The sequence below is a fragment of the Marmota marmota genome, unplaced genomic scaffold, assembly GCF_001458135.2.
Source record: "Marmota marmota marmota unplaced genomic scaffold, marMar, whole genome shotgun sequence".
Taxonomy (NCBI): domain Eukaryota; kingdom Metazoa; phylum Chordata; class Mammalia; order Rodentia; family Sciuridae; genus Marmota; species Marmota marmota.
Window position 1 is genome coordinate 4,585,385 of NW_025999896.1, and position 25,925 is coordinate 4,611,309.

Below are 25,925 nucleotides of genomic sequence, written 5' to 3' on the forward strand. Positions count from 1 at the left end.
CCCCCCCCAATCTCTTTCTAATCTCCAAGCCATTGTGAATTTCCTTCTCTGAGGTTGCTTCCTTGACTTCTCTTTCTTCTGCATATATCATACTATGCTATTATCAGTTCTTCAAAGAAAAATACCAGGACCCATTTATATTCTATCTCAGAGACCAGCACATAGCAGGTGTTCTGTAAGTTAATAGCTAAATGGTATAGGTCATAGGATGATGATTGGATAAACAAATTAGCAAATGAGCAGCTCTCAAATCGCCTACAAGTGCAGAGAGTAGATGTGGAGGGTGGTTTGGGGCAGTAATGTACGCATGGAATAGATTCCATAAATACCTATTGATGGTTATAATGATGATTCTTCTAGTTAAAAATGGCATTTGGGGTTCCTAACTCTGGAGTAAACTGTTCATCTGTAACCGTTTCTATGGTAGAAAGAGACTAATGTGTACCATCATAACTAACATAAGGATAATGACTTGAATCATATTGTCATTAGACTCCTGTTGCCTGACTATGACAGTTTCCAATACTTATCATCTAGTGGGAGCAGGCTAAATGGCTCAGGATATAACTTTATTCAGCCATCTTAGTTGTAGCCAAAGTAGTAATGCTTGTGATCCGAGTGACAAAAATCAACCATTTGTGATAATCTAAAGCTTATCATCTTTAGCCTTACAGTTCATACTTAGAGTTGATCACAAATTCAGCATAACTGAATTTGACTTAGTTCTGCGTCATCTTGATTATTGAACAGCAGAAATCTTGCATTTCAGCATGAGTAGTCATTTCAGGAGCTGTGGCTTGGGTATGTTTGGGGGTTTCCCAAGGGCTCATAAGCAGAGGCTTTGTCCTCATCCTGGTGGTGCTGAGGTAGTAGAAACTTTAGAGATGAGGTCTAATACAAGGTAATTAGGTCCTGGGGTCACTAGCCCTGGAAAGGATGAATAGTCTTGCAGAGTTACTTAGCTCCAGAAAGAGTGAATTGTTATAAAGCGAGGCCATTGCATATATTTAGCCTCTTCTATACATCACCACTTCACTTTCCACTTTTCTGCCATCTTGTGATGAAGCTAGAGCACCCACATCACCAGGATATTGATGCATACTGTTTGGACCCTTCAGCCACCAGAATTGTGAGCCAAATAAGCCTTTTTGTTTTATAAATTATCCAGCATCAAGTATCTTATAGTATTGGAACAGGTTAAAAACTTCTTGGAGTCAGTTCACAGTTCAAACTCTACCTTAAAGTGTTTTCCTTCAAGGATCTTTGTACCTTCTCCTCTCTGTGGTAATGTGAGGTTTCAAGAAGCAACTGATAAACATCATGGTGTGATTCACCAGATTTCACTGGCTCTCATGAAGGTAGGCTGGCTCTGCAGGGTCCTTAGGTATCATCTTCTTCTGTCTTTGCATCAACTTTAACTTCAGGCTTCATGGTTGGTGCAAATTGTGGTCTGTTTCCTGGCATATTCAGAGCCCTCAACCTGACTTGGGTGCCTTTGTCCCTCCCTGGCACTGTCCAGAAACCACTGGGATCATCATTTCTATATAAAACTCAGGTATATTCATGAGGAAGAGGAGACTGTTGGTTGAAGAAATGTTCACAAAAGGCCTAAAGGCTATTGCCAATTCCCTGCATATACGATTTAACCCACACATCTGTCAATCTTAATGCTCTTTTCTTAAACTTAATTTTTTTGATTGACACATGATATTTGTACATATTTATGCGGTATAATATAGTGTTGTGATTCATGTATATTAAATTCAGCTTATCTTGGGGTTCTCAAATAATCTCATGCCACCAATTTTACCTGAAATTAGTGATTTATTAATTCATGATGTTTTTGTCTGGATTTTTTTTGGGGGGTGGGGGGTGCAAGTGAAAGAATTCAAAATTCATTTAGCAAGAAGAAAAGTACAAAAATGAAAGGAAGAAAGGAAAGATGGGAAAGAACAGGAGCAGAGGGAAGGAAGAAAGAGAAAACCTTAAGAACACATGAAATAGTTATCAGGACTCTTGATGACAACAAAATTTACCTTAAGTTGGTCTTGACCAAACAATTGACTTCATTGTTCACCTGCTTAAATAAAAGCAGGTAAATTTTTTTCAAACTACTAAAAAGTCAAATACAGAGGTTAATTTGGACAGAGCTGAAACTAGTTTGTTGCAAGCTGTCCTGTACAACATGGTTCCTCCATTCATGACAATGGGAATCAGTCCTCCCAAGCAATCATAAGGTCTTGGGAAGGGCACGTTTTTCAAAATGAAAATTCAACTATATTGCCAGAATAGGATGCAAAGTTTTTATCAGACCCATCAACGTAGCGGAGATGGAAGAAAAAAAAACACATGTACCCTAAGAGAAACCTCCTTGAAATCCAAATTCATATCAGGAAGTGTTGAGTGACTACAGAGACACAGAATAAGCACAAGAATTCTCTAGTCTGCCAATCCATAGGGCACTATTCATTGCTGCTAATCACCCTGCTTCCTCTTCTTTGGCAAATGGTGATATTTTCCCTCCCTCCCCAAACATCCAGAGGAGCCAGCAGGATTTTCCACCCTGGGCAATGTGGGCATGCATGTGAGACTTTGACACCCCCTGCTCAGCTCCTCTGATTTCTCCTCACATCATTACCAAGGTGGCTGGATCTCTGGGGGAAAGGCCCTGAGCAGCTTGATTTCTCTGTCATCATGTGCTTGGTCCTTGAAGAAGGGGCCACCCGCACCCCCATGTTGTCACCTGTCTTCGCCAAAATTCCCCTATTTACCACTCATGTTCACAATTCATGGGGGCCAACAGGACTGAAGGAAAAGGTCTCTCCTATGATTGGGGCACTGTCCCTCCTAATCTTCCCATCCAGGTTTGGGGGTGTCTAAATTAGGTAGAAATCCAAAGTGTGACTCAGGTGTTTTGAATAAAGGCAAAGGAGAAAAGAAAGACTTAAATAATCTGTTCCAATTCCCTATTCTACTGCAAAAGAATCATAAAACTAATCTGTGTTCTGCCTTCTCTGATTTTTCAGGGGAGTGGCCTAATTCTGACTGGCAGGACCCTCATGTTGCCCCATGTCATAGCTGAAGGGTTATTAAGCTCCCATTCACAGTGCAGGGGATTATTTACCTTGGGGCTGAGGTCACAAGCCATATCTGCAATCAACAAAACAAAACAACAATAACCAAAAAAAAAAACCACTTCAATTTTCTCAAATCTCCCAAGATTTAAAAAGGAACAAAAAGTTACTGGTGTGTTTGCTGACTGGAGTGATTATGCAACTCAATCATTTTGATTTACAATTGCATCTTTGTCCTTGTAGAAATAACTCTCTGCAGCTGAACAACGGGAGATGGAAACAGATTAACCTTCCAACATGTGAATATAAGAGGAGTTCTAGGGTGCAAGCCTCTATTTGAGGTTAACACAAAGTCTCCGGTTTCCATGAATACACAAAATTAAAGAGCATTCTTTTTTTTCCCCCTTTCCTTTTCTTTCCTTTTGATCTGCCATGAAAAGGGAATTATCAGTGGTGTCTAAGCCTCAGTTTTATATTCGCCCTGATTATTTTGCATCATAAAGCCTTTGAATCTGTTTGACGTATTCCAGGAGCTCTGAATCTTTGCTTGTTGTGTGCAATAGGCCGCAGGAAAAAAATAAATAAAAGGCAAGAGGTCATTCTGGAATGGAAAGTTTATGAGCCATATTGCAAATACAAACAGCTTTTCGACTTTCAAGAAATAAACAGGTCTGTGTCTTCCCTGTGCATCTGAAAAAGGCCGTTACACTCCATCAGTGATTCTCAAACTTATGTGGACATCAGAATCAACCGCAGGGCCTGTAAAACACAGATTGCCTTGCCTCACCTTCAGAATTTCTGGCTCAGTAGGTCTGGAGTAGGGCCTAGGGGTTTGCATGACTAATAAATTTCTATGTAAAGCTGATGCTAGTCCAGGAAGCACAATATGAAAACCACCGCACTGCTGATTTTGAGTGTAAACAGAAGACCATTCCTCTCTTCCCAGCTCATGAGATAAATAGATGGTTTGCCAGCACTGATGTTCCCATCACTTCATCATATGCCTCCAAATGACATTTGACTTCAGAAGCTGGATGGGGGAATCGGGTGGCCTGGACCACCAGAGTTCTTGCTATCACATTATTTTAACCTGGTCATCTATTTCTATTGAGGATTGTGGAAATCAATGAAGACCAACCAGGAGAAGTATCCAAGCTATTTAGGGAGAGCTTACTACAGGCCAGGGAATCTGCCACCATCACTGGTATTTAGCAGAGAGCCAAAACCAGGCAGAGAAGTGGAAGAGCTTGATGATGAGGAAGGAGGAGGATGACCAGTGCACCCTGAGAGCAGGCTAGGGAAGGGACAGGTAGGCTCACTAGAAGTGGGTATCCTATATAACTGGTCAGGGAGATGTGTTGGGGTTTTTGTTGTTGTTGTTTTGTTTTGATTGGTCCTACATTGGAATAAGGGACAAAAATGAAGGAAGTTGGAGCCAGGCACAGGGGCACACACCTGTAATCCCAGTGGCTCGGGAGGCTGAGGCAGGAAGATCTTCAGTTCAAAGCCAGCTTCAGCAACAGCAAGGCGCTAAGCAACTCAGTGAGACCCTGTCTCTAAATAAAATACAAAATAGGGCTGGGGATGTGGCTCAGTGGGAGAGTGCCCCTGAGTTCAATCCCCAGTACCAAAAAAGAAAAAAAAAATGAAGGCAGTCGTCCATTATTAATCAAGTCCTAGCCATTTGAGGCTGATTGTTCTAGGGTTATTGTAAGTCTTCCTGAAGGTTGTGGGTCAGAGTTCTGTTTTTATATACAGTCTTGCCATTGTTCATGTTCATCTGTATATTCAGTCTCTCAGACAACACCATAGACATCCCCTTTTTGTATATCCTAGGAAAATCCCACATTGGCCATTTTTTATGTAATTTTTTTAATTTATGTATGACAGCAGAATGCATTACAATTCTTTTGTTACTATTATTTAGTTGTTGATGAACCTTTACTTTACTTATTTATATGTGGTGCTGAGAATTGAACCCAGTGCCTCACACATGCTAGGCAAGTGCTCTTCCACTGAGCTACAACCCCAGCCCATTACAATTCTTATTACACATATAGAGCACAATTTTTCATATCTCTGGTTGTATACATAGTATATTCATACCAGTTCATGTCTTCATACATGTACTTTGGATAATAATGATCATCACATTCCATAATCATTAATTACCCCATGCCCCCTCCCTTCCCCTCCAACCCCTCTGCCCTATCTAGAGTTCATCTATTCCTCCCATGCTCCTGCTCCCTATCCCACTATGAATCAGCCTCTTTATATCAGAGAAAACATTCAGCATTTGGTTTTTTGGGATTGGCTAACTTCACTCAGCATTATCTTCTCTAACTCCATCCATTTTCCTGCAAATGCCATGATTTTATTCTCTTTTATTGCTGGGTAATATTCCATTGTGAATATATGCCACATTTTTTATCCATTCATCTATTGAAGGACATCTAGGTTGGTTCCACAGTTTATCTATTGTGAATTGTGCTGCTATAAACATTGATGTGGCTGTGTCCCTGTAGTATGCTTTTTTAAGTCCTTTGGATATAGTCCGAGGAGAGGGATAGCTGGGTCAAATGGTGGTTCCATTCCCAATTTTCCAAGAAATCTCCATACTGCTTTCCATATTGGCTGTACCAATTTGCAGTCCCACTAGCAATGTAAGAGTGTACCTTTTCCCCCCACATCCTCACCAACACTCATTGTTGTTTGTATGCATAATAGCTGCCATCTTGACTGGAGTGAGATAAAATCTTAGAGTGGTTTTAATTTACATTTCTATAATTGCTAGTGATGATGAACATTTTTTCATGTATTTGTTGATTGATTGTACATCATCTTCTGAGAAGAGTCTCTTCAGGTCCTTGGCCCATTTATTGATTGGGTTATTTGTTTTTTGGTGTTTAGCTTTTTGAGTTCTTTATATACCCTAGCTATTAGTGCTCTATCTGATGTGTGAGTGGTAAAGATTTGCTCCCAGGATATAGGCTCTCTGTTCACCTCACAGATTGTTTCTTTTGCTGAGAAGAATCTTTTTTAGTTTGAATCTATCCCATTTCTTGATTCTTGATTTTTAATTCTTGTGCCACAGGAGTGTTATTAAGGAAATTGGGGCCTAATCCCACATGATGGAGATTAGGGCCTATTTTTTGTTCTATTAGATGCAGGATCTCCGTTTGTATTCCTAAGTACTTGATCCATTTTGAGGTGAGTTTTGTGCATAGTGAGAGATAGGGGTTTAATCTTATCTTATTGCATATGGATTTCCAGTTTTCCCAGCACCATTTGTTGAAGAGGCTATCTTTTCTCCAATGCATGTTCTTGGCACCTTTGTCTAATATAATTGTAGTTATGTGGGTTGGTCTCTGTGTCCTTTATTCTGTACCATTGGCCTACCAGTCTGTTTTGTTGCCAATACCAACACATTGGCCAGTTTTAATTAAACAATTGATATTTATTAAGGACTTTCTATGTGCAAAATTTCATTTGGGGATATAGCTCAGTTGGTAGAGTGCTTGCTTTGCATGCACAAGGCCTTGGGTTCAATCTCCAGCACTATAGAAAAAAAAATTTTGTTGTTGTTTGGTGCATGAAATTTTAAAAGACATACCAATATCAGTGAGAAGAAACCTAAAGCATTGAGATATCAAGGAGAAGTATCAGAGTGCCTGTTGTTTAGAATATTCCATCACAGGGGAGAGAGAGTCCAGTTCCTTTCCTAGATGAGGGAGCCGGGTTTCACCAGAGTATACATAGCTTTACACCTTTGTTTGCACCAGGAGTTGGCTCTCTGTTCTGCATAGATGGATCTTTGGGGTCATGCCCGCCTTACTTCTGCTAAGCCTTTTACTTCTCTGATGCAGGTGGATGATCTGAAAGCCAAACTGGCCACCCAGGAAGTGGAGCTAAAGCAGAAGAACGAAGACGCAGACAAATTGATTCAGGTGGTCGGCGTAGAAACCGATAAAGTGAGCAAAGAGAAAGCCATTGCTGATGAGGAGGAGCAGAAGGTGGCGCTCATCATGCTAGAGGTGAAGCAGAAGCAGAAGGACTGTGAGGAAGATCTGGCTAAAGCAGAGCCGGCACTCACGGCCGCCCAGGCCGCCCTCAACACCCTCAACAAGGTAGGAGGGCTGCCTGCCACACCTGACCACCTCCAGGGGAGGGCCAAAGACCACCTGGTGTCCTGGTGTTCTGGAGACATACAAAGGCAGAGTTAGGAGGGTTCCAGGTGACCCCAGATGCCATTGCTTTATTCACTAAGTAAACAAATACTCATTTAACTGACTCTTGTGTCAGGGTCCAAGAGCTACCAAAGAAATCCCATAGATGTTAATCATAGAACCAACCAGAACATGGAAGAGCACTTCACAGATGAGAAAACCAAGGCTCAGCAAGGTCACTCACTTTCCCACAGTCACAGGTGTCAATATTAGAGTCAGGACTTGAACTTACATCTTCAGAATCCAATCCCTAGATCTTCCAGTGTGGCAACCCCATGGTCCTTTTGACCTTTGGGTACCATAGGGCACAAGAGCTTTCTAAGGCTCCTTCATAAATGTTTAAGATATAAGTCTTAAATAAGATACAACGTCCCCTCTGTCTAATCGAAAGTACCTCTATTCTTCCCTACCCCGTCCCGTGTTGTGAATTAGCATACTCGTATCAGAAAAAAACATGAGGCCTTTGGTTCTCTTGGGGTTGGCTTATTTCTCCTAGCATGATATTTTCTGGCTCCATCCATTTACCAGCAAATGCATTGTGTATGTATAGCACATTGGTTTTTACCCATTCATCTGTTGAAGGACACCTAGGTTGGTTCCAAAGATTAGCTATTGTGAGTTGAGCTGGTATAAACATTGATGTAGCTGCATCACTGTAGTATGCTCATTTTAAGTCCTTTGGGTATAAATTGAGGCGTGAAATAGCTGGGTCAAATGGTGGTTCCATTCCAAGTTTTCTGAGAAATCTCCATGCCACTTTCCATAATGGTTGCACAAATTGGCAGTCCCACCAGCAATATATGAGTGTACTTTTTGCCTCCATCCTCTCCAGCCCTTTTTACTTTGTATTTTGAGAAAGGATCTCACAAAATTGTTTAGGGCCTTGCTAAGTTGCTGAGGCTGGCCTCAGACTTGCAATCCTCCTCCCTCAGCCTCCCAAATTGTTGGGATTAAGGCATATGGCACCATGCCCAGCAAGTCACTGAAGTTCTTGATCCCTATGACACAGAAAAGAAAGAGGAATTAATGTGCTCTTTACCTCACACTCCTATACAATCTATTAACAAATTTGATCATTTTCAAGTATATCCAGAATTTGAATGCTTTATATCATCTCTACCGCTGCCACTTGGTCCTAGCCACCATCAATCATCTCTTCCTTGGGCTATTAACAGCTTCTCCATAAGTCTGTGTCCACCCTTGCTCCAGTGCTGTCTTTGCCCATTAGAGCAGTCTGAGTAATCTTTTTAATTATTATTTGTCTTTATTGTATACTGACAAATTATAATTGCCCATATTTATGGGGTATGAAGTGATGTTATGATTTTTTAATTCAATGTGGGATGATGGAATCAAGCTAGTTAGCATATCCATCACCTCAAATACTTAACACTTTTTATGAGAGGATTTGAAATTTATTCCCTTAGTGGTATCAAAATGCATAGTACTTAATTATTAAATTTATTCACCACACTGTGCAGTAGACCTCAAAAAACTCAGATGTATTCCCCCTGTTGAGAGTTTGACACGTCACATTTTCTTTAAGCATTCATCCAGTGATAGACCCTTGGGTCCTGAGGTTGATTCCATATCTTATCTAGTGTAACAAATGCTGCCACAAACCCAGGTGTGCAGATACCTCTTTGCAGACTGGTTTGAAATCCTGGAGTAAATACCCAGAAGTAGCATCACTGGATCATCTGGCAATTCTATTTTCCATGATGTCTATTCTGATTTACACTCCCACTGACAGTATGCAAGGGCTCCCTGTTCTCCATCTCCTCACTGTTGTGGGGCAGGTCACTCAGAAAACACACCAAGTCCCAGTTTTGTCCAAATGGAAGAGTCTTTATTTAGCTGGCTGGTAGGTGACTGCTCCTCGCAGGACCCATAACTGTCGCCGCAAGGTACAGCCCAGAGCCTGAGCATTTTAGAATATTTAAAGGCAAAAAACACATCTAGGTTGACATAGCTGCAAGCAAGCAGGTACAGAAGCTGAATTGAGCAATTAGCGAGACAATGCAATGGGTGCCTTGGTATTTCTCAAGGGACTTTCCAGGTTGGCCTAGCAACAAGCAAGCAGAAGGGAAGAGGGTCAAAATGACCTTAGTTCAGTACACATTAGAGAATGGTTACTAAGGTCTAGACAATCAATCTCTGACAAGGTACATTGCCCCAAAAAAAAGGGAAACCAAAGAGAACAATTTTACATTGTATAAGAATTACCATTTTGTGTTGCCAAGTATATTATGCTAGGTGACTATTAATGGGCACAGAGTCGGGGCTTTCCCATGGGAGAAACATTTCTTACATGGTATGGAGTCTCAGGGTAAAATGGAGTCTGTTTGGTCATTGCCCATTTAGCCCATAACTCTCACCAGCACTTGTTTTTCATCTTTTCTATAATAGCCATTCTAATAGGTATGGATGATACCTCACTGTGGGTTTAATCTCAATCTGCCTGATGATTAGTGACATTGAGCTTGTCCTTTTTTTGGGGGGGGGGGCGGTTGGTTGTTTGTTTGTTTTCCCCTTGTACCTCTTAGCCACTCATGTTGGTCTTTTTGAGAAATGTCTATTCATGTCCTTTGCCCATGTCTTTTCCCCTCTGCCTTTTGTTTTGGTTTGGAGATTCTGGGGATGAACCAAGTACTCTACCATTGAACCACCCCCTCAAGACCCTGACTATTTGTTAATTGGACTATTTTCTTTCTCTTGAGTTCCTCACATGTTTCGGACTTAATATTCCTCAGTTGGATTGCAAATATCTTCTTTCAATCACTGGCTGTCTCCTTATTTTGATGTTTCTTTTTTTTTTTTATTCAGAAGTTTATTTCAGTGTAATCCAATTGGTCCACTTGTGCTTTTTGCTTTCTATGCTTCTGGAGTCCAATCTGAAAAAATCATTGCCCAGAACAATAAATGTACATTTCTCTCCTATGTTTTCTTGTAGGAAATTTATAGTCTCAGGTATTATTTTAAAGATTTGAATCCATTTGAGTTGACTTTTTTTATGTGGTATGATATAGGGGCCTAATTTCATTCTTCTGCCTAGAGATATCCAGTTTTTTCCATGCCACTTATTAAACAGACTATATTTTCCCATTGTATTTCCTTGACACTTCTTTTAAATTTAATTGACTGTACAAATGTAGGTTCACTTTGGGGCTCTATTCTGTTCCATTCGTCAAGAGATCTATTTTTATGCCAGACCTATGGTGTTTTAATGACTATAACTTTGTAGTATTGTTTAAAATCAGATATTGTGAGCTAGGTACAGAGAGGCACAATTATAATCTCACCTACTGGGGAGACTGAGGCAGGAGGATTACAAGTTCCAGGCAAGCCTGGGCAATTTAGTGAGACTCTGTCTCAAAATAACATAAAAAAGACCTGGGGATCTAGTTCAGTGGTGGGGTGCTTGCCTAGTATGCAAAAAGCCCTGAATTCAATCCCTAGCATTAGAGAAAAAAAAATTACATATTGTGATGTGTCCAGATTTGTTCTTTTTGCTTATAATTGTCTTTGCTATTTTTTTGTGAGAGAGAGAGAGAGAGAGAGAGAGAGAGAGAGATTCCATATGAATTGTAGGGCTCCTTTTCTTATGTCTATGAAAATTACATTGGAATATCAGAAAGGGTTGCACTGAATCTGTAGATCACATTGGGTAGCTTTTTAAAAATATTAATTCTTCCAGTCCATAAACAAGTATGTATTAGTGTTTTTGACTTTCACCTTGGTTAAATTTATTTCTAGGATTTTGTTTTGTTGTAGTCATTGTAAATGGGATTATTGCCTTGATTTCCTCTTGAGAAAGCTCATTCTTGGTGTGGAAAGATGCTACTGAATTCTGACTGTGGATTTTGTAATCCTATAAATTGACTAAATTTGTTTTTGGATTCTAACAGGTTTTTTTTTTTTCCAGTGGAAACTTTAGGATTTCTATATGTAAGATCATGCTAGCAGCAAACAGCAATAATTTCATTTCTTCCTTTTTAATTTGCATTCCTTTTATCTCTCTGTCTTGTCTTATTGCCTTCCAATGACTTCCAATACTATGTTGAATAGAAGTGTCAAGAGTGAGTATTTTTGTCTTCTGAATCATAGAGGAAAGGATTCCACTTTTTCTCCATTAAGCATATTAACTCTTGACTTATTATATATTGTATTGAATATATTGTATCCAATTATATATTATATTCAATATATTGTATTGAAATCCATTCATTCCACACCTAATTTGCTGAGTGTCTTAATCATAAAATAATGTTGACTTTGGTAAATGCTTTTTCTGCATCTGATGAAATGATCATATGATTTGTCTTTCATTCCGTTAGTGCATTCTATCACATTATATTAATCTGCAATACCATTCTTTCATCCACTTGATCATGTTAAGTGATCATTTTGATGAATTTGGATTGCTAGTATTTTGTGGAGGACTTTTGCATCTACGTTCATTAAAGATATTGGCTTGTAGTTTTTTCTGGCCTTAGGTATTGAGATCCTGCTAGCCTGATGCAATACTTATAATCCTACTGAATGCTAACTTAACTAAAACTGTGACATAACTACAACAGAGGAAGACATTGAGAGAGAAAGAAAGTCAGAAAAATAATAAAGTATTCATTTTCTAGAGTACTAAGTCACTTGATAACGTTAAAATGTTTTTAACAGCAGTCTAAACGTTTGCTTTATCAGTAATGCATAAAATCTGGAAGTAATCATGGAATAAATTATGGGGTGATTTTGGGGAGCTGAAGCTGGGGAGGTGTTTTGTTCTAAGACTTGCAGCTCCAGTAGAGTTTATAAACCTGTGCACGCATTACCTAACAGAAATAAAAATTAAACATTTTCAATGACTTGACAGCAAAGAAGAGGGCAGAGTTAACTGCCTGGCCAGGTAGGAAATAAGGAAGACACAGTTAATTAATCAGTTACTATTGGATGAATATTTTACTAGATGGAGGTAGTAGAAAAGAACACTCCAGAAAGGAACAATCTTTGCAGTGTATCTGAGTGGTGGGTACAAAAATGGGGTCCTGAAAGTCAAACACAGAGGTGCACATCTGTAACCCCAGCTTTTTGGAAGGCTGAGGCAGGAGGATCTCAAGTTTGAGGCCAACTTGAGCAACTTAATGAGACCCTGTCTCAAAATTTTAAATAAATAAATATAAAGTGAGGTCCCCAGGTAAGGGTTCTGAGGGTGAGTCGACCATCCTTAATAGTCCCATGACATCACTAAGAAGTTTAACTGTAGGCCAGTGATCACAACCTGCAGGTGGGCAACCTATTAATGAGTCTGTTTTAGTTAGCTTTTGATCACTATGACCAACAACAACAGCTTGGAGAAGGGAAAGTTTATTTGGGGCTCACAGTTTCAGAGGTCTCTGTCCATAGAGAGTCTACTGAATTGCTCTGAGCTCCAGGTGCGGCAGCATATCTTGGGAAGAGCCCAGTAGAGGAACTCTGCTGGGCTTATGGTGGGGACTGGAAACAGAATTGGCAGGGGTTGGGGAGAGGAATGCTTCCAATGACCTACCTCCTCCAGCCATGCCCTACCTGCCTACAGTTGCCACCCAGTGTGTCCAGTCAAACTAGGATGATCTGATTAGGTTACAGCCCTCATAATGTGATCATTGTACCTCGGAATAGTTCTACCTTCCCAGGAGCTCACTGGGGACACCTCGTACCCAGACCATAACAGAGTCTCAAATAGCACTTCTTTTTTTTGATGGAGTAGAATGGTCCTGAGTGTACAACATGTCATAAGGACATATCGCTTCATGATCCCACGGACTGCAGGACACCACAAACCCTTCTGCACTCACAGAACTTTGGTATTTAAGGACCATTTCCCTGTTTGCTCATTATTTTCAAAGTTAACTATAAATTTTTAGTTCATACATAAAGAATACCTGTAAATCAGAGGCGGGAACTACGTCTCTGCACATTCTGTCTCCATCTCAGCAGTTTTATATTGCTTTTATAGCTAAACTGAAATAAATCCCATAGTTTTTTTTTTTTCCTGCCTTAGTTTAGGAATGGTATATCTTGCAATGTCATGGCCTTTTCTCCCTCCACAAAATTACTTGTAATTTTCTATTTCCCATGCATTTTTATAGCAAATTTATTTTTATTACACACATAATATGTAACGGCATTTTTATTGTTAAAAATAATTCAAATAGTATAGGCTACATAGGGTCAAATATGAAGTCACTCTCATTTTCTACTCCAGCCCCAGTTTTTTTCCCAGAAGATAATTTGGGAATTATCTAATTCAACAGTTGAATTATCTAATTCAACAATTTTTCTATGCATTTACATTTGAACAAATGCATACATACCATATATACATTCTAAAATATGCCATATTTTAAATGCAAATAGATGCTACCAACTTATTTTCTCTTGTTTCTTTATTGTATATATTTAGGGTGTAAACATGGTGATTTGGTATACATAGTGAATAATTACTATAGTCAAGAAAATTAACAAAGCAATCAGCTTATCTTGTGGTATGGCATTTGTGCGTGTGTATGAGAGAGAGAGAGATGAATTGAAAATGTAACACATACAATGAAATACTACTTGGCCTTTAAAAAGAAAGAGATGCTGCTGTATTGTGACAAGATGGTTAAATCTGAAAAATATTATGCCAAGTGAAATAAGCCAGACAGAAAGAAAAATGCTGCATGAATTCACTTATATGTGGAAACTTATTTTCTCTCTTGAAACAAGGTCATTTCTTGTGAGTACCTATGTTGAAACCTCGTTTATTTATTGCAAGTAGTATTCCATGTTATAATTGTACTGCATTGTATTCATTCATTTTTCACTGAGCTTGTAGGGCTTCCTCCTGAGACAAATATCTTGGTACATACACCTTAATTGCATAAGTGCAAATATTTCTCTGGGCCAAATAAGTACAACTGTTTGGTAGAACAAAATGGCAGTCTGAATAATGCCTCTCCCCCCGAGAGCCATATCCTAATCCAAAGAACATAGGAATGTTACTGTATATGGCAGATATGATTTTGCAGATATAATGAAGTGAAAGGCCGTGAGGTAGGGAGATTATCCTGGATTATTGTGAGGGCTCTAAATGTAATCACAGAGTCTGCAGAAGAGAGAGACGGAAGGTTGAAAGAAGGTGACTGATGATAGAAGGAATGGAAAGTTGGAGTGTTATGGAGCCGTGAGCCAAGGAGCAACAGTATCTAGTAACTGGCAGAGACATGGGATGGATTGTCCCTTAGAGCCTTCAGAAAGAACCAGTCCTGCCAACACCTTGACTGTAGGACTTCTGACCTCCAGAACCGCACACTAATAACTCCAGGTTGTTTTGAATTGCTACATTTGTGGTAATTTGCTACAGAAGTCAGAGAAAGCTCTATAAATAATACTTTAATTTTAAATGGTTTCAATCTAAACAGACCAAGAATCTTTCCAAATATTTAGACCTTCTTTGGTTCATCAATTGTTCAGGTTCTTTGCCCATTTCTTTTGAGATTGTTTCTCTTCTTGCTATTGATTTACAGTTATTCTTTACAAATGTTTCCTATTAATTCCTTGGTGTGTGTGTGTGTGTGTGTGTGTGTATTTTCTCCCGGTCTGTTCTTTGTCTTTTAACCTAACAAGTAACATAAACTTAGATTTTATAATCTATTCATTTGGGGAATGCTAGGATAATAGACAAACTTCTTCCCTGTGGAACTTCTCAGGTTCTCCTTAAGGTGTTCAGCTCAATACTAAAAGTGATAGACACAGCCTCAGATTAATTTATGAATGATGGTATAAGGTATGTGCATAAAAAATACCAGTCCGTCAACTCCGGCAATGTGTTCAAACACCCATATGCCAGCAACCAGAAAGGTTTATCCAGTATACGGCAAGGGAGAAAAGCTTTTTAGTCCGAGAAATGTCAAAACGGTATTTAACACAGTTCAATATTCATTGCTTATTAAAGCTCTTAGTAAAGTAGGGATAAAAGGATAATTAGATTTTTTTTGCTAACAGAAGGCAATCAATCCCAATCCAAGGGCAAAACATCCTATTTAATAGTAGGCCACTAGAGACATTTCCATTCACATAGAAAAGACATTGTGGTTGCCCCCTCTCTACTGTTACTAAAAAAAAAAAATCTATCCTAGATTCCTAAACAATGCAATAATAAATGAAAAATATTAATCATATGAATCTTATGCAATAGCAGATAAATGTCTTATTCTTCATACACGTTATAAAATATAGTAAATAAATGTGAAAGGTTAAGGGCTTATTACAAAAGAGATTACAAAATGTAATAGCTTCCGTAATATCCACAAAAGCCATTTGGAAAATGTATTTTCAAAGTAACAACCAAAACACAGGGTCCAAATAAGTGTAAGGAAATCTGTTGAAACTGTGAAGAAAACTGCACATCCTTAGTGAATTAAAAAAAATGTGAATAAACATATGCCAAGTTTGTATACTGAAAGATTCAATTTCATAAGGATGCCACTATTTCCCCCAATTTATTCATAAGTCAAATACAAATCTAATTGAAGTCCAGTTTGGATTTTTGGTTTTTGTCTCTAATATCATTAAAAGTTAATATCCTTTAATCAACTATTAATGTGAAACAATAGGAAGTTGAGCCAATTATGTACCTGTAAGAGAGAAAACTGCATTTCATATCTTAAATCATACTTTATAAAAATAATTAATAACATTAGAATGTTCAAGATGCTTTGCATGAAAAAGAAGGTTAACATAAATAGGGATATGTATGTGTCTGGGTGTGTGTATATTACTATATAGATATGTAAATTAATTAAACCAATGTTGTGATATCATTTTCAACTTATCAAATTAAATATTGAAAAGAATGGGCATGTGTCAGGCTCTCTTGAGCACTTGTCATTGAATTTCTGGGAAATAACTTGATGGTATACACAAGGAATGCTAAAAATGTTTCTGCATTTTGACCCAACCAATCCACTTCCAGGAATATTATTATCCTTAAAAAAATGACTCTAAGATTTTTCACACAGATCTATATAGAATCACATTCATCAAAGCATCCTGCATGAGGTAAATTTTTGGAAATGACCTAGGTTTCCTGAGATTCGATTTGTTTTGCATAAATTGGGTTCATCCATCTGAAGGATGAAAAAAATCCTGCTGAAGAATTTTTTTCACTTCTTGTTGAGCCTGTCAGTAAGCTCTGACTATACTACCCCAAATGGGTTCCAGTTCCAATCATTTCTTATCACGTGCACTGGGGAAAAACCTGGACCAAGCCCTCTTCAGTCTCCTTCTTCGTAAATGACTAAAGCAGCTTCCCTTGACAGTGCGGGTACACCCCAGCCCTGTCCCCCACACTGCAACACACTCTGGTTAAACTGAATTAAGTTTGACCTTTAGGAAGTTGGCCCAATCAATTATGTACCTGTAAGAGAGAAAAGTGCATTGCTTATTTAAAAATCACACTTTATAAAAAATAATTAATAACATTCATAAGTCATTAATTGTTCATTAAAATATGCCTCTGGACATATTTTAAATTTGGCCTAAAGGTTTCTCCATACAGAGTGAACCGTAGCCTATCTTGAAGTGAAGAGAGTCTACAACCTCCTCTCGTAATGAATAACCACGTCTTAACCCATCCCATCAGCAGAGTTTCAGCCAACCAAGGACCCGCTGTTCAAAGCAGGTTCCAATAAGGCCAAGGTCAAGCTGTAACCTGTGGCGCCGTCTCTGTACCTCACTTCTTTCTGCTTCCTGTAGGTCACCTCCTTCTCTCTGGCTGTAAACATAACCCACCAGTGCAGTCAGGGAGCATTCTGACCTGTTTTTGTTCGAATTGCTGCCAGAATCTAGAATCACAAACCAAAGCCAATAAAGATCTGCAAAGCTAGATATGTTGTAATTTTCTCTTGTGACCCTCTTAAAGCATAAAGCAGATAATTTCATTTGCTGTCTAAGGCCTCCAAGTGGCTGCCTGCTGAAATTAGAATAAAATCCTAACTCTTCCCCATGGTGCCTACAGTCCCCATGGTCTAGCCCTGACTGCGCCTTCAGTTTCATCTCCATCAATCTCCTGACTCCTCTGACCCCTACATCATGGCCCAGTGCCTTCTTGCCTCTGGCCTCTCCATTGCTGACTCAGCAGCCTGCAACAGTCCTGCAGCTCTCTCTAGAACTGCTTTGCTCCTATCTTTTAGCTCACAGCTGGAAAGTCAGGTTCTCCAAGAGGCCTCTGCAGACCTACCTTCTTAGCTAACATGGTATTATCACCTCCCCAAGTAGTCTCTATCCATTAGCCCTGGTTTGTTTATCTTCTCACTGTCAAAAATATCAAAGATTATCTCTTTGTTTGACCATCTCCCCCAGCTGAATAAGTAAAAGGACTTTTCCTCTCTTGTGTTCCAAGTATCTTCATCCCACAAAACAGTACCGGGCACTTATTAAATTTTTGTCCTGTGAATGACTCTGGACGTACATTTGTTTATTTATTTATTCACTCAATGAAGATTTATGGACTGCCTTTAGTGGACTAGGCAGGAAAAAAAAAAAAGAAGAGCTGTGTCTCTAGGATGCTCATATTCTAGCAGAGGCAAGACACCATCAGCATAAGGAAGAGGTAATTTACACGAAGGGATACAGCATGACAGATGCTGTGGAATAAAAAAGAAAAATGTGGAGCACAGCATGGAGGAGCCCCGAGCCCTGGCAGCTGGTGAGGATCAGTGGTAGGAGGCAGAAGGTAGCAGTTGGTGTTAAGGAAGGTGATGTGGACCATCCTGAGAAGTTTGAGAAAATTTTGGGGAAAGGACAAATTAATTAGGCAAGTACCTGGAGAAAAGCAGTCAAGGCCACAGCTAAAGTAATAGCCCTAGGACAGGAGTGGAACCAAGGCTGCCCAACGTTTGATAGTGGCCTCTTGAGAAATGTCTCTGCCAACCTTGGGCTTCTGTTAGTAGTACCATTGCTGCCTATCCCATTGTTATTGTCTTGAGAATCCATGTTCAGATCATTTCCTAGGGTTTTTGTTTGTTGTTGGTTTTTTTACTTGGGATTGAACCCAGGGGCACTCAACCACTGAGCTATATCCCCAGCCCTTCCTTCCTTCCTTCCTTCCAACAGGGTCTCATTAAGTTGCTGAGGCTGGCTTTGAACTCACGATCCTCCTGCCTCAGCCTCCCAAGCCACTAGGGTTACAAGCATGCACCATCATGCCCAAAGCATTAATTTTTAAATGATGCCATTTCTTATTTCTGTCTGTGCCTATTTTCTCCCTTTGCCCTCTCTCACCTCCATGGAGGCTACCACTACAGGTATGCTAGCATCCCTCACACACCTATGCCATCCTTCATTTCTGCCCCTGCTGGGGAGTCATAACCACATGTGAAAACAGTTCAGGAACAAAAGGAGCATCTTCCTCAATCTTTCCATTAGGAGCTAGAAATAGTCCCCTTCACTGGTGGATTTCCAGGCTCAAGTGCACCTCCAGTAAATTTGGAAAAGGCTTTCATCTCTGAAATCAAGATCTTCCCCCATAAGCGAGTGGTTTCATTCCTGGGCTTCCCGTGGAATATCACATAGAGTCTCACATCAACTTCATGAGCATTTAGAACACAATTTTATACATGAATTAGTGGGTGCCCCTGACCCCAATTTACACGTGAGGGCATCAAGTCCCGGAAAGTTTAAGTGATTTGCCAAGGTCAGTCCTTTTAGCCACATCTCTCTAGCGCAAGTGAGACTTGGAACAAAGGACAAACCTGAGACCGGGCAGGGGCAGCTGACTCAGGAGCCGTGCCTGGCTTTCTGTCTGAATTATTTCTTGGCAGAAAAAATGCCACTTTGCTATCAGGACAGTCAAGAGTAGTTAGAACGAGCTCATGGAACAAAGCAGTTTAATTAAAGAAAAAAAAATTAGTTGAGTTTCAGTGCTATTCTCTTCAATCCGGGGTGGAAATTAATTTATAATAACCTTATCTTTTATTCATGTCATGCTGCATATTTCAGAGTATGTTGGCATCCTTATAGTTTTCAGCTGAATGTGAAATAATTGTGTGTTTCTAATGGGCTGAGAGTCAGTTAAAGCATTGAAAGAACATAGCTGAGTCCCGTCTAACCATTCAGGGAAGTCTGAAGTCACTGGGGAGTAGCTTTGGTTTCCTTTTGATGAGTCATGATATTTAAAATTCAGAGGGCTGCTGCAGGCTTCAAAGCAGCCCATTCAGATTGATTGCTCCCCAGCCTAACTCCATTAGTGGCCGAGAGGACAAAGAAAACTCATTCGTTTTCCCTCTAATGACCTCCTTCTCTTTTCTCAGACCAACCTGACAGAGCTGAAGTCATTTGGTTCCCCACCTCCAGCTGTCAGCAACGTCAGTGCCGCAGTGATGGTGCTCATGGCCCCAGGGGGCAAGGTGCCCAAGGACCGGAGCTGGAAGGCTGCTAAGGTCACCATGACCAAAGTGGACAGCTTCCTGGATTCCCTGATCCACTTTGACAAGGAGAACATTCACGAGAATTGCCTCAAAGCCATCAGACCATATCTGCAAGACCCTGAGTTCAATCCTGAGTTCGTGGCCACCAAGTCCTACGCAGCTTCGGGCCTCTGCTCTTGGGTCATAAACATCGTGAGGTTCTATGAGGTGTTCTGTGATGTGGAACCCAAGCGCCAAGCTTTAAGCAAAGCCACCTCGGAGCTCACAGCTGCTCAGGAGAAACTGGCGGCCATCAAAGCCAAGATTGCTGTGAGTGGACCCCAGCCCCTTCTTCACCCCATTGCAAACAGTGCAGCCTCTCAAACACCCTTCTCTGGCCATGACCCAGTGCCTAACATGATATCTAAGGAGAAATAGGAAACACCCCCCCCTTTTTAATATTCATTTTTTTAGTTGTAGTTGTACACAATACCTTTATTTTATTTATTTTTATATGGTGCTGAGGATCGAACCCAGGGCCTCGCACGTGCTAGATGAGCGCTCTACCGCTGAGCCACAACCCAGCTCCCCCACCTTTTTTATTTTTTTTAATAAAATTTCATTTGTCAACAGAGGCAACTCTTTATATTTCTTTCTCTAACATCTTTTAGGCCAAACAAGACAAATCCCCTGAACCACTGGCTTACAATTCTGGTCTGAAAAGATTTTTTTCCTTTTTCTCTGAAGAAAGAAAGGGTGACAGATAGGTAGATATATCATAGACACACAGTATTATCATGGAGCTGACTGTTCTCTTATTAACCATGTTAAATGTTAAAGTGAATTTAACATTTTTTGCACATTTGATAGTTAAGACCAAAAAGTTAAGACTTCAAGATTCTTTCCTCCTCATCCCCTTTGAAATGTAGGTTTTAGCCACCTCGATTCACCTTTGGTACCTAATTATCTTCATTTCTGGCCAACTGTGTCTGTCTCACACTCAGCAGTGTGGACATGTCTTATGCTATCTGCATTGTTTTATGGATGCTTTTAAAAGCAAGCAGTATAGCTGGGCGTGGTGGCACACACCTGTAATCCCAGTGGCTCAGGAGGCTGAGGCAGGAGGATCACAAGTTCAAGTCCAGCTTGGGAAACTCAGTGACACATGGTCTCCAAATAAAAGAAATAATAAGAGCTGGTCTTAGGATGTATCTCAATGGTAGAGCACCCCTGGATTCAATCCCTAGTACTGGGGAAAAAGAAAAAAAAGCAAGCAGTATACTATGATTTCAGGGATGTTCCATTGTCCAAAACTATAAAACTATAAGGGTCATTAGCTATATTAAACATCACATAGGTAGCACTAGCATATGTGCTTCACCCAGCACTGGGGGAAGGGGATGGCGATCTTGGGTTCACATCTATTTTAGAGAGGAGTCCTCTTGAACTTCACCTTGACCATGAAAATGAAAACTTCAAAAGTAAAAGATAGACATTAGAATCCTGGGGATGGCTCAGAAATTAAAAATATGTTCATTGATAGACTTTAATTCCAAACCAAGCTGTGATATTTACTGGTGGTGTCTTTAGAATGCCCAAACTAAAGTTTCCTAAAGTAAAATGGACACGATAATAGAAATGGCTTCACCAGATTGTTGTGAGGATTAAAGGAAATTGCACAAGTAAAGCTTGAAGCCAGACCTGCCCAGGACAGAGGGAGCAGCAGGAACAGCCTGTGGTCTCGCTGCTGCCCCTCTACCTCTCCTGCCCTCCTTTGCCTCACACACTGTCTATCACATGCATGTCCACTGCACGCAAGAATTCAGTCGCTCCCGTAATCAACTTCAATCCAAACAATTTTCTGGATATTTAATTTCTACACCTGCATTCCAGGCAAATGAGACGCTTGCTGCACATTTGTCATGACGATAAAGCAGGTCTTACAAATTGTCAAAAGCAGGATTTTAGACGTGCGGCATGCCTCATGTGGCGTGGGTTTATTGATTGCTAAATGAAAACCTGTGACTAATGTCTCTAATTCGAAGATCCTTGCCACCAATCTCTATTTTTGAAAGATACTTTGGGACTGGGGATGTAGCTCAGTGGTAGAGCACTTTCCTAGCATGTGTGAGGCCATGAGCTTGATCCTCAGCACCACTAATGATAGTAATAATAATAATAATAATAATAATAATAATAATAATAATAATAATAATAAAGGTTTTGGTAAAGCAGCTGATCTCTAAAATACTTGCTTTGTAAATCCAGATGTTCATGGAACATTTATTTAAAACAGGTGATAATCTCCATAGCAGTTCCTCTTCAAAGAACACCAAGTGTAAAATACTGTGATATCCCCATTCCAGATTTCTGGGAGGAAAAGACCTCCCAATAATTTCATTTTTTCAGTCTCTCCCAGGAAAGAATAACAAGAGAATTTTTGAGACTCTCTACTCAAGCTATTTTAACTAAAAGAACATTTGGTGCAAAGGGGATGTTTCCAAAATGTTTATACCTTTTCAGTAGCCGACATTCACATGATGAGCCCACTCAACCTGTGAAAGCAATAAGAATATGTTTAAAATCCTTGGCTACCTTAGGGAGGCACTTCTGTTCTGCCAAAATATTTTCTAGTGGAAAAATATATATATTCTTGCTTTTAACCACATCCTCTCCATCCTTTGCTTATTCGTGTGCCTATTAACATCAAGAGAATGTGAACTGTCCCTGCTAATACCAGAGGACAAAGGCCATCACCTGTCCCTAATATGCAGGCTCACTCAGAGCAAGAAAATTCCTCCCCATTTGCTGTTGAAGCCCTTCCAGCCTTCTCCAGTCATACACACAAACACACTCTCACTCATAGACACACACATACATGCTCACACATGCACACACATAGATACCTGCCACATGCATGCTTTGTGGTTAGAATTTAAGGATAATTTCCAGTACAGAATTTTATATTCAGGATGCATAAAGTGGGTTTCTTCTTTATTTTTTCTATGGCTTATCCTCAAGGAACTTTCTCAAAAAACATAAGTAAGAGGTAAATTATCTGAATAGTTTTAAAAGTCTGAAAATGCCTTTTTGTTTAACTGAAGTAACAATTAATTTGCCAAGTTTTGAATTCCGGGTTGCTATTTTTTCCCCTTGAAACACAGAGTGCTTTATTCTGTTGTTGGTGAGAAGTGTAATGAACCATTGGGGTCCCATTCCTTTGTGAATGCTGTCCCCCCACACACACACTCAACTTTCTGGAAGTCTTTCAACCTTCTCTTTATTCTTAGTATCTGAAACTTTACACTGTTGTGCTTAGCTGTCATTCTCTTTGTATTCGTTGTGCTTTGCATGTAAAGACTTACTGTCTTCAGCTCTGGAAACTATTTGGTATTATCTCATCCTTCTGTCTTCTTTTTCATCCCATCTTCTGGAATGCATATTGGTTGGATGACAGCCCTCCTGACATAGTCCTCTATTTCCCTTCTTTTTGTCACTGTATGATTTCTTGTAATTTCTAGGAGATTTCCTCAAATTCCTCCTTTAGCCCTTCCCTTGAACTTAATATGTTGTAAATTAACAATGCAATACTGGTCATTGCCAAGAGTTGTTTTGGTAGCATCTTGTTCTCATTTGAGGGGTGAAATATCTTGCATATCTCTGATAAAGTAGTTGGAAAAGGTTTTAACATTGCTGTTGTTGTTACTGAATTATCTCTCTTTTTCCAGACCCTCATTTTCCTCTTATTTACCTTAACCTAAGTTTTCATTAACATCTTCTTGTTCTTTCATGTTTATAAGAGGTAATGTTCAAAAACTGATTCTATGCACTTGACAAAATCATGCTATGTGCATGAATGAATATACCACAATGAATTCCACCTTTAAGTATATGTGTAAGGCAGCAATCAAAAATAAATAAATATTGGCTGGGGTTGTGACTCGGTGGTAGAGCACTTGCCTTGCATGCATGAGGCCCTGGGTTCGGTCCCTAGCACCACATAAAAATAAACAAATAAAAATAAAGATATCATGTTTATCTACAACTAAAAAATTTTAAAATAAATAAATAAATAAACAAGTGAAAGGAAGACCAGTAGGATTAGAGAAAGGGAATAGGGAGAGTGAGCAGGAGAAGGGAAGGGGGTACTAGGGACTGAAATGGAGTAAACCAAATCCCATTCAGTATGATTTTGTCAAAATGAGCCCAATTATTATGTGCAGTTATAATATTCTAATAAAAATATTTAGAAAGGCAAAAAAAAAAAAAACCCCCGCTGATTCTAGTTCTGCAGGTAAGTGCAGAGCTGACTGGTATATTTGTTTTCCAAATCAAATAAGTTACGTTGGATGCTCCCTAAATGCCAAAATATGGTGCTTTTTCTCTGCCCCTGTTGACTCTCTTGCCTGGTGGCCTAGGTGCCGAGGGGCATTGAATGCTGGACATGGGGATGGAGATATGAAGTAGATCCATAGGCTCCCAATGAGCCCCCCTATTTCCAGCTCCTCTCTCCCCCATCACACCTGACATTCCCAAAATCTCCAACTCACAGTGGGGCTCTGTGGGCTCATCAGCTCCCCCTCTGGTGAGATGTGGGAGCTGCAGCTTCCTCCTTCCTCCTCCTGCTCTGCACTCCCTCCATAGCATGACCCTCCAAAGATCTTTTGGAAAGCCTCATCCTCCAACAGCATTCACCAGTTTGCTTGCTGTTAAGGGCTTTATGGCTTTTTTAATTGCTTTGCAATCATTTTAGAGAAGTCTGGGGAAGAGAGGTGGGAAATGAGTGGCCAGTCTGCCATCATTAATCAGATGGCTCACCACCTGCTCTTAAACCTACTTGGCTGTGTAAACTTGGCCTTGTATTTATTTCTCTTGTGACTTTAGTAATGGCTAACAGAACAGCCTGAACCCCAGTCACTGCACACACATGGGACACATTTGTAGGTATCTCCTGTGTTTTCTTTATACATACAAATATGTATTCTTGAGGGCATCAAATGCTTTATGCTCCAGTTCTAGATTATTTTTTTATTTGTACATAATACATTTATTTTGTTCATTTATTTTTATGTGGTGCTGTGGATTGAACCCAGGGCCTTGCACATGCCAGGCTAGTGCTCTACCGCTGAGCCACAACCCCAGCCCCAGTCCTAGATTCTTAATAATTTTTTAAAAAATCAAAACTATGACTTTTTCAAAAATATTCCCATACTTTGCAATAACGGGAAACAAGCAATGAGGTTATATAAGAGTTGTCCTATAGGTCTAAGGCCTTCTAGTCAAAGGAGGACTGAGATTTCAGACAGCCCTGTCCTGACTAGACACAGAAGGTACAGTCAGTGATCCAGGAAGAACTGCCCTGGTATCCTCTGGACCATGTTTTAGTTTCCCCCAGTTTTAATGTGCTTTTGCTTTTAGTAGCAGGACTTGCACCATTTTGTCAGACCACAAGAACCCAATTTTCCCCAATACAAAGAGAGGTGGGATGTATGCACCCCACCTCCCACATCAGTCTCACCTCCTATAGCCTTTACCCCATGACTGAGGTGTTGGAGTGTGGGAGCTCAGTTCTCTCACCTTGGATGAGAAATCTCTGCATTCCCACTCTATAGCCTCACTACGGTATAAAGCCAACTTCTTCCCTGGGACTCCACTTGAGATCATTTAGTTGGCTCCTTTCCTTCCCTACCTGCTTTTCCAGGCCCTTAAGCTCCCCACAACCCAACAACTTCTTCTATAATCACATGAACCCTCATCTCAGAAGCACTGGAGGTGACCTGAGCTGGGATTACTGACAGACCTTGTGCTCCTTCCTAAACAGCACCTTAATGAAAACCTGGCAAAGCTCACTGCCAAGTTTGAGAAAGCAACTGCCGACAAACTCAGATGTCAACAAGAAGCTGAAATGACCGCAGGCACCATCTCCCTTGCAAACCGCCTGGTGAGTGCACACCTCAGCAGCCTGAGCTCCAGTTACATTAGCAGCTCTGTGGAGTGTTGTGAAGGTGTGAAATAGATGGCACAGCTCAGCACTGCCCATCTTGAGGGGAAACATTAATACGTGCTGGGATGCAGGGACTGAGACCTCAGGAAAGTGTGGACATGCACCCTGGTCATGCCAAGAGTTTTCTTATAGAGATGGTCGGATGGAAGGAAACACTGGATCTGTCACACCCATGCAAGATGCAATTATGCTTGCA

The 25,925-nt window shown here is 40.1% G+C and overlaps 1 protein-coding gene across 5 annotated transcripts in view; it reads left to right on the plus strand.

The window, feature by feature from the left end:
- Positions 1-25,925, plus strand: part of Dnah9 (dynein axonemal heavy chain 9) — a 334,407-nt gene that overhangs the window by 219,364 nt on the left and 89,118 nt on the right. For all 5 annotated transcript variants that reach the window (XR_007345608.1, XM_048798092.1, XM_015504497.2 and 2 more), the window contains 3 exons: positions 6,941-7,201; positions 19,630-20,055; positions 25,547-25,666. Coding sequence is in view for 4 of the 5 variants with exons in the window: in XM_048798092.1 (XP_048654049.1) it covers positions 6,941-7,201; positions 19,630-20,055; positions 25,547-25,666 (807 nt within the window). In the remaining variant the exon portion in view is untranslated. The remainder of the gene's footprint in view (positions 1-6,940; positions 7,202-19,629; positions 20,056-25,546; positions 25,667-25,925) is intronic.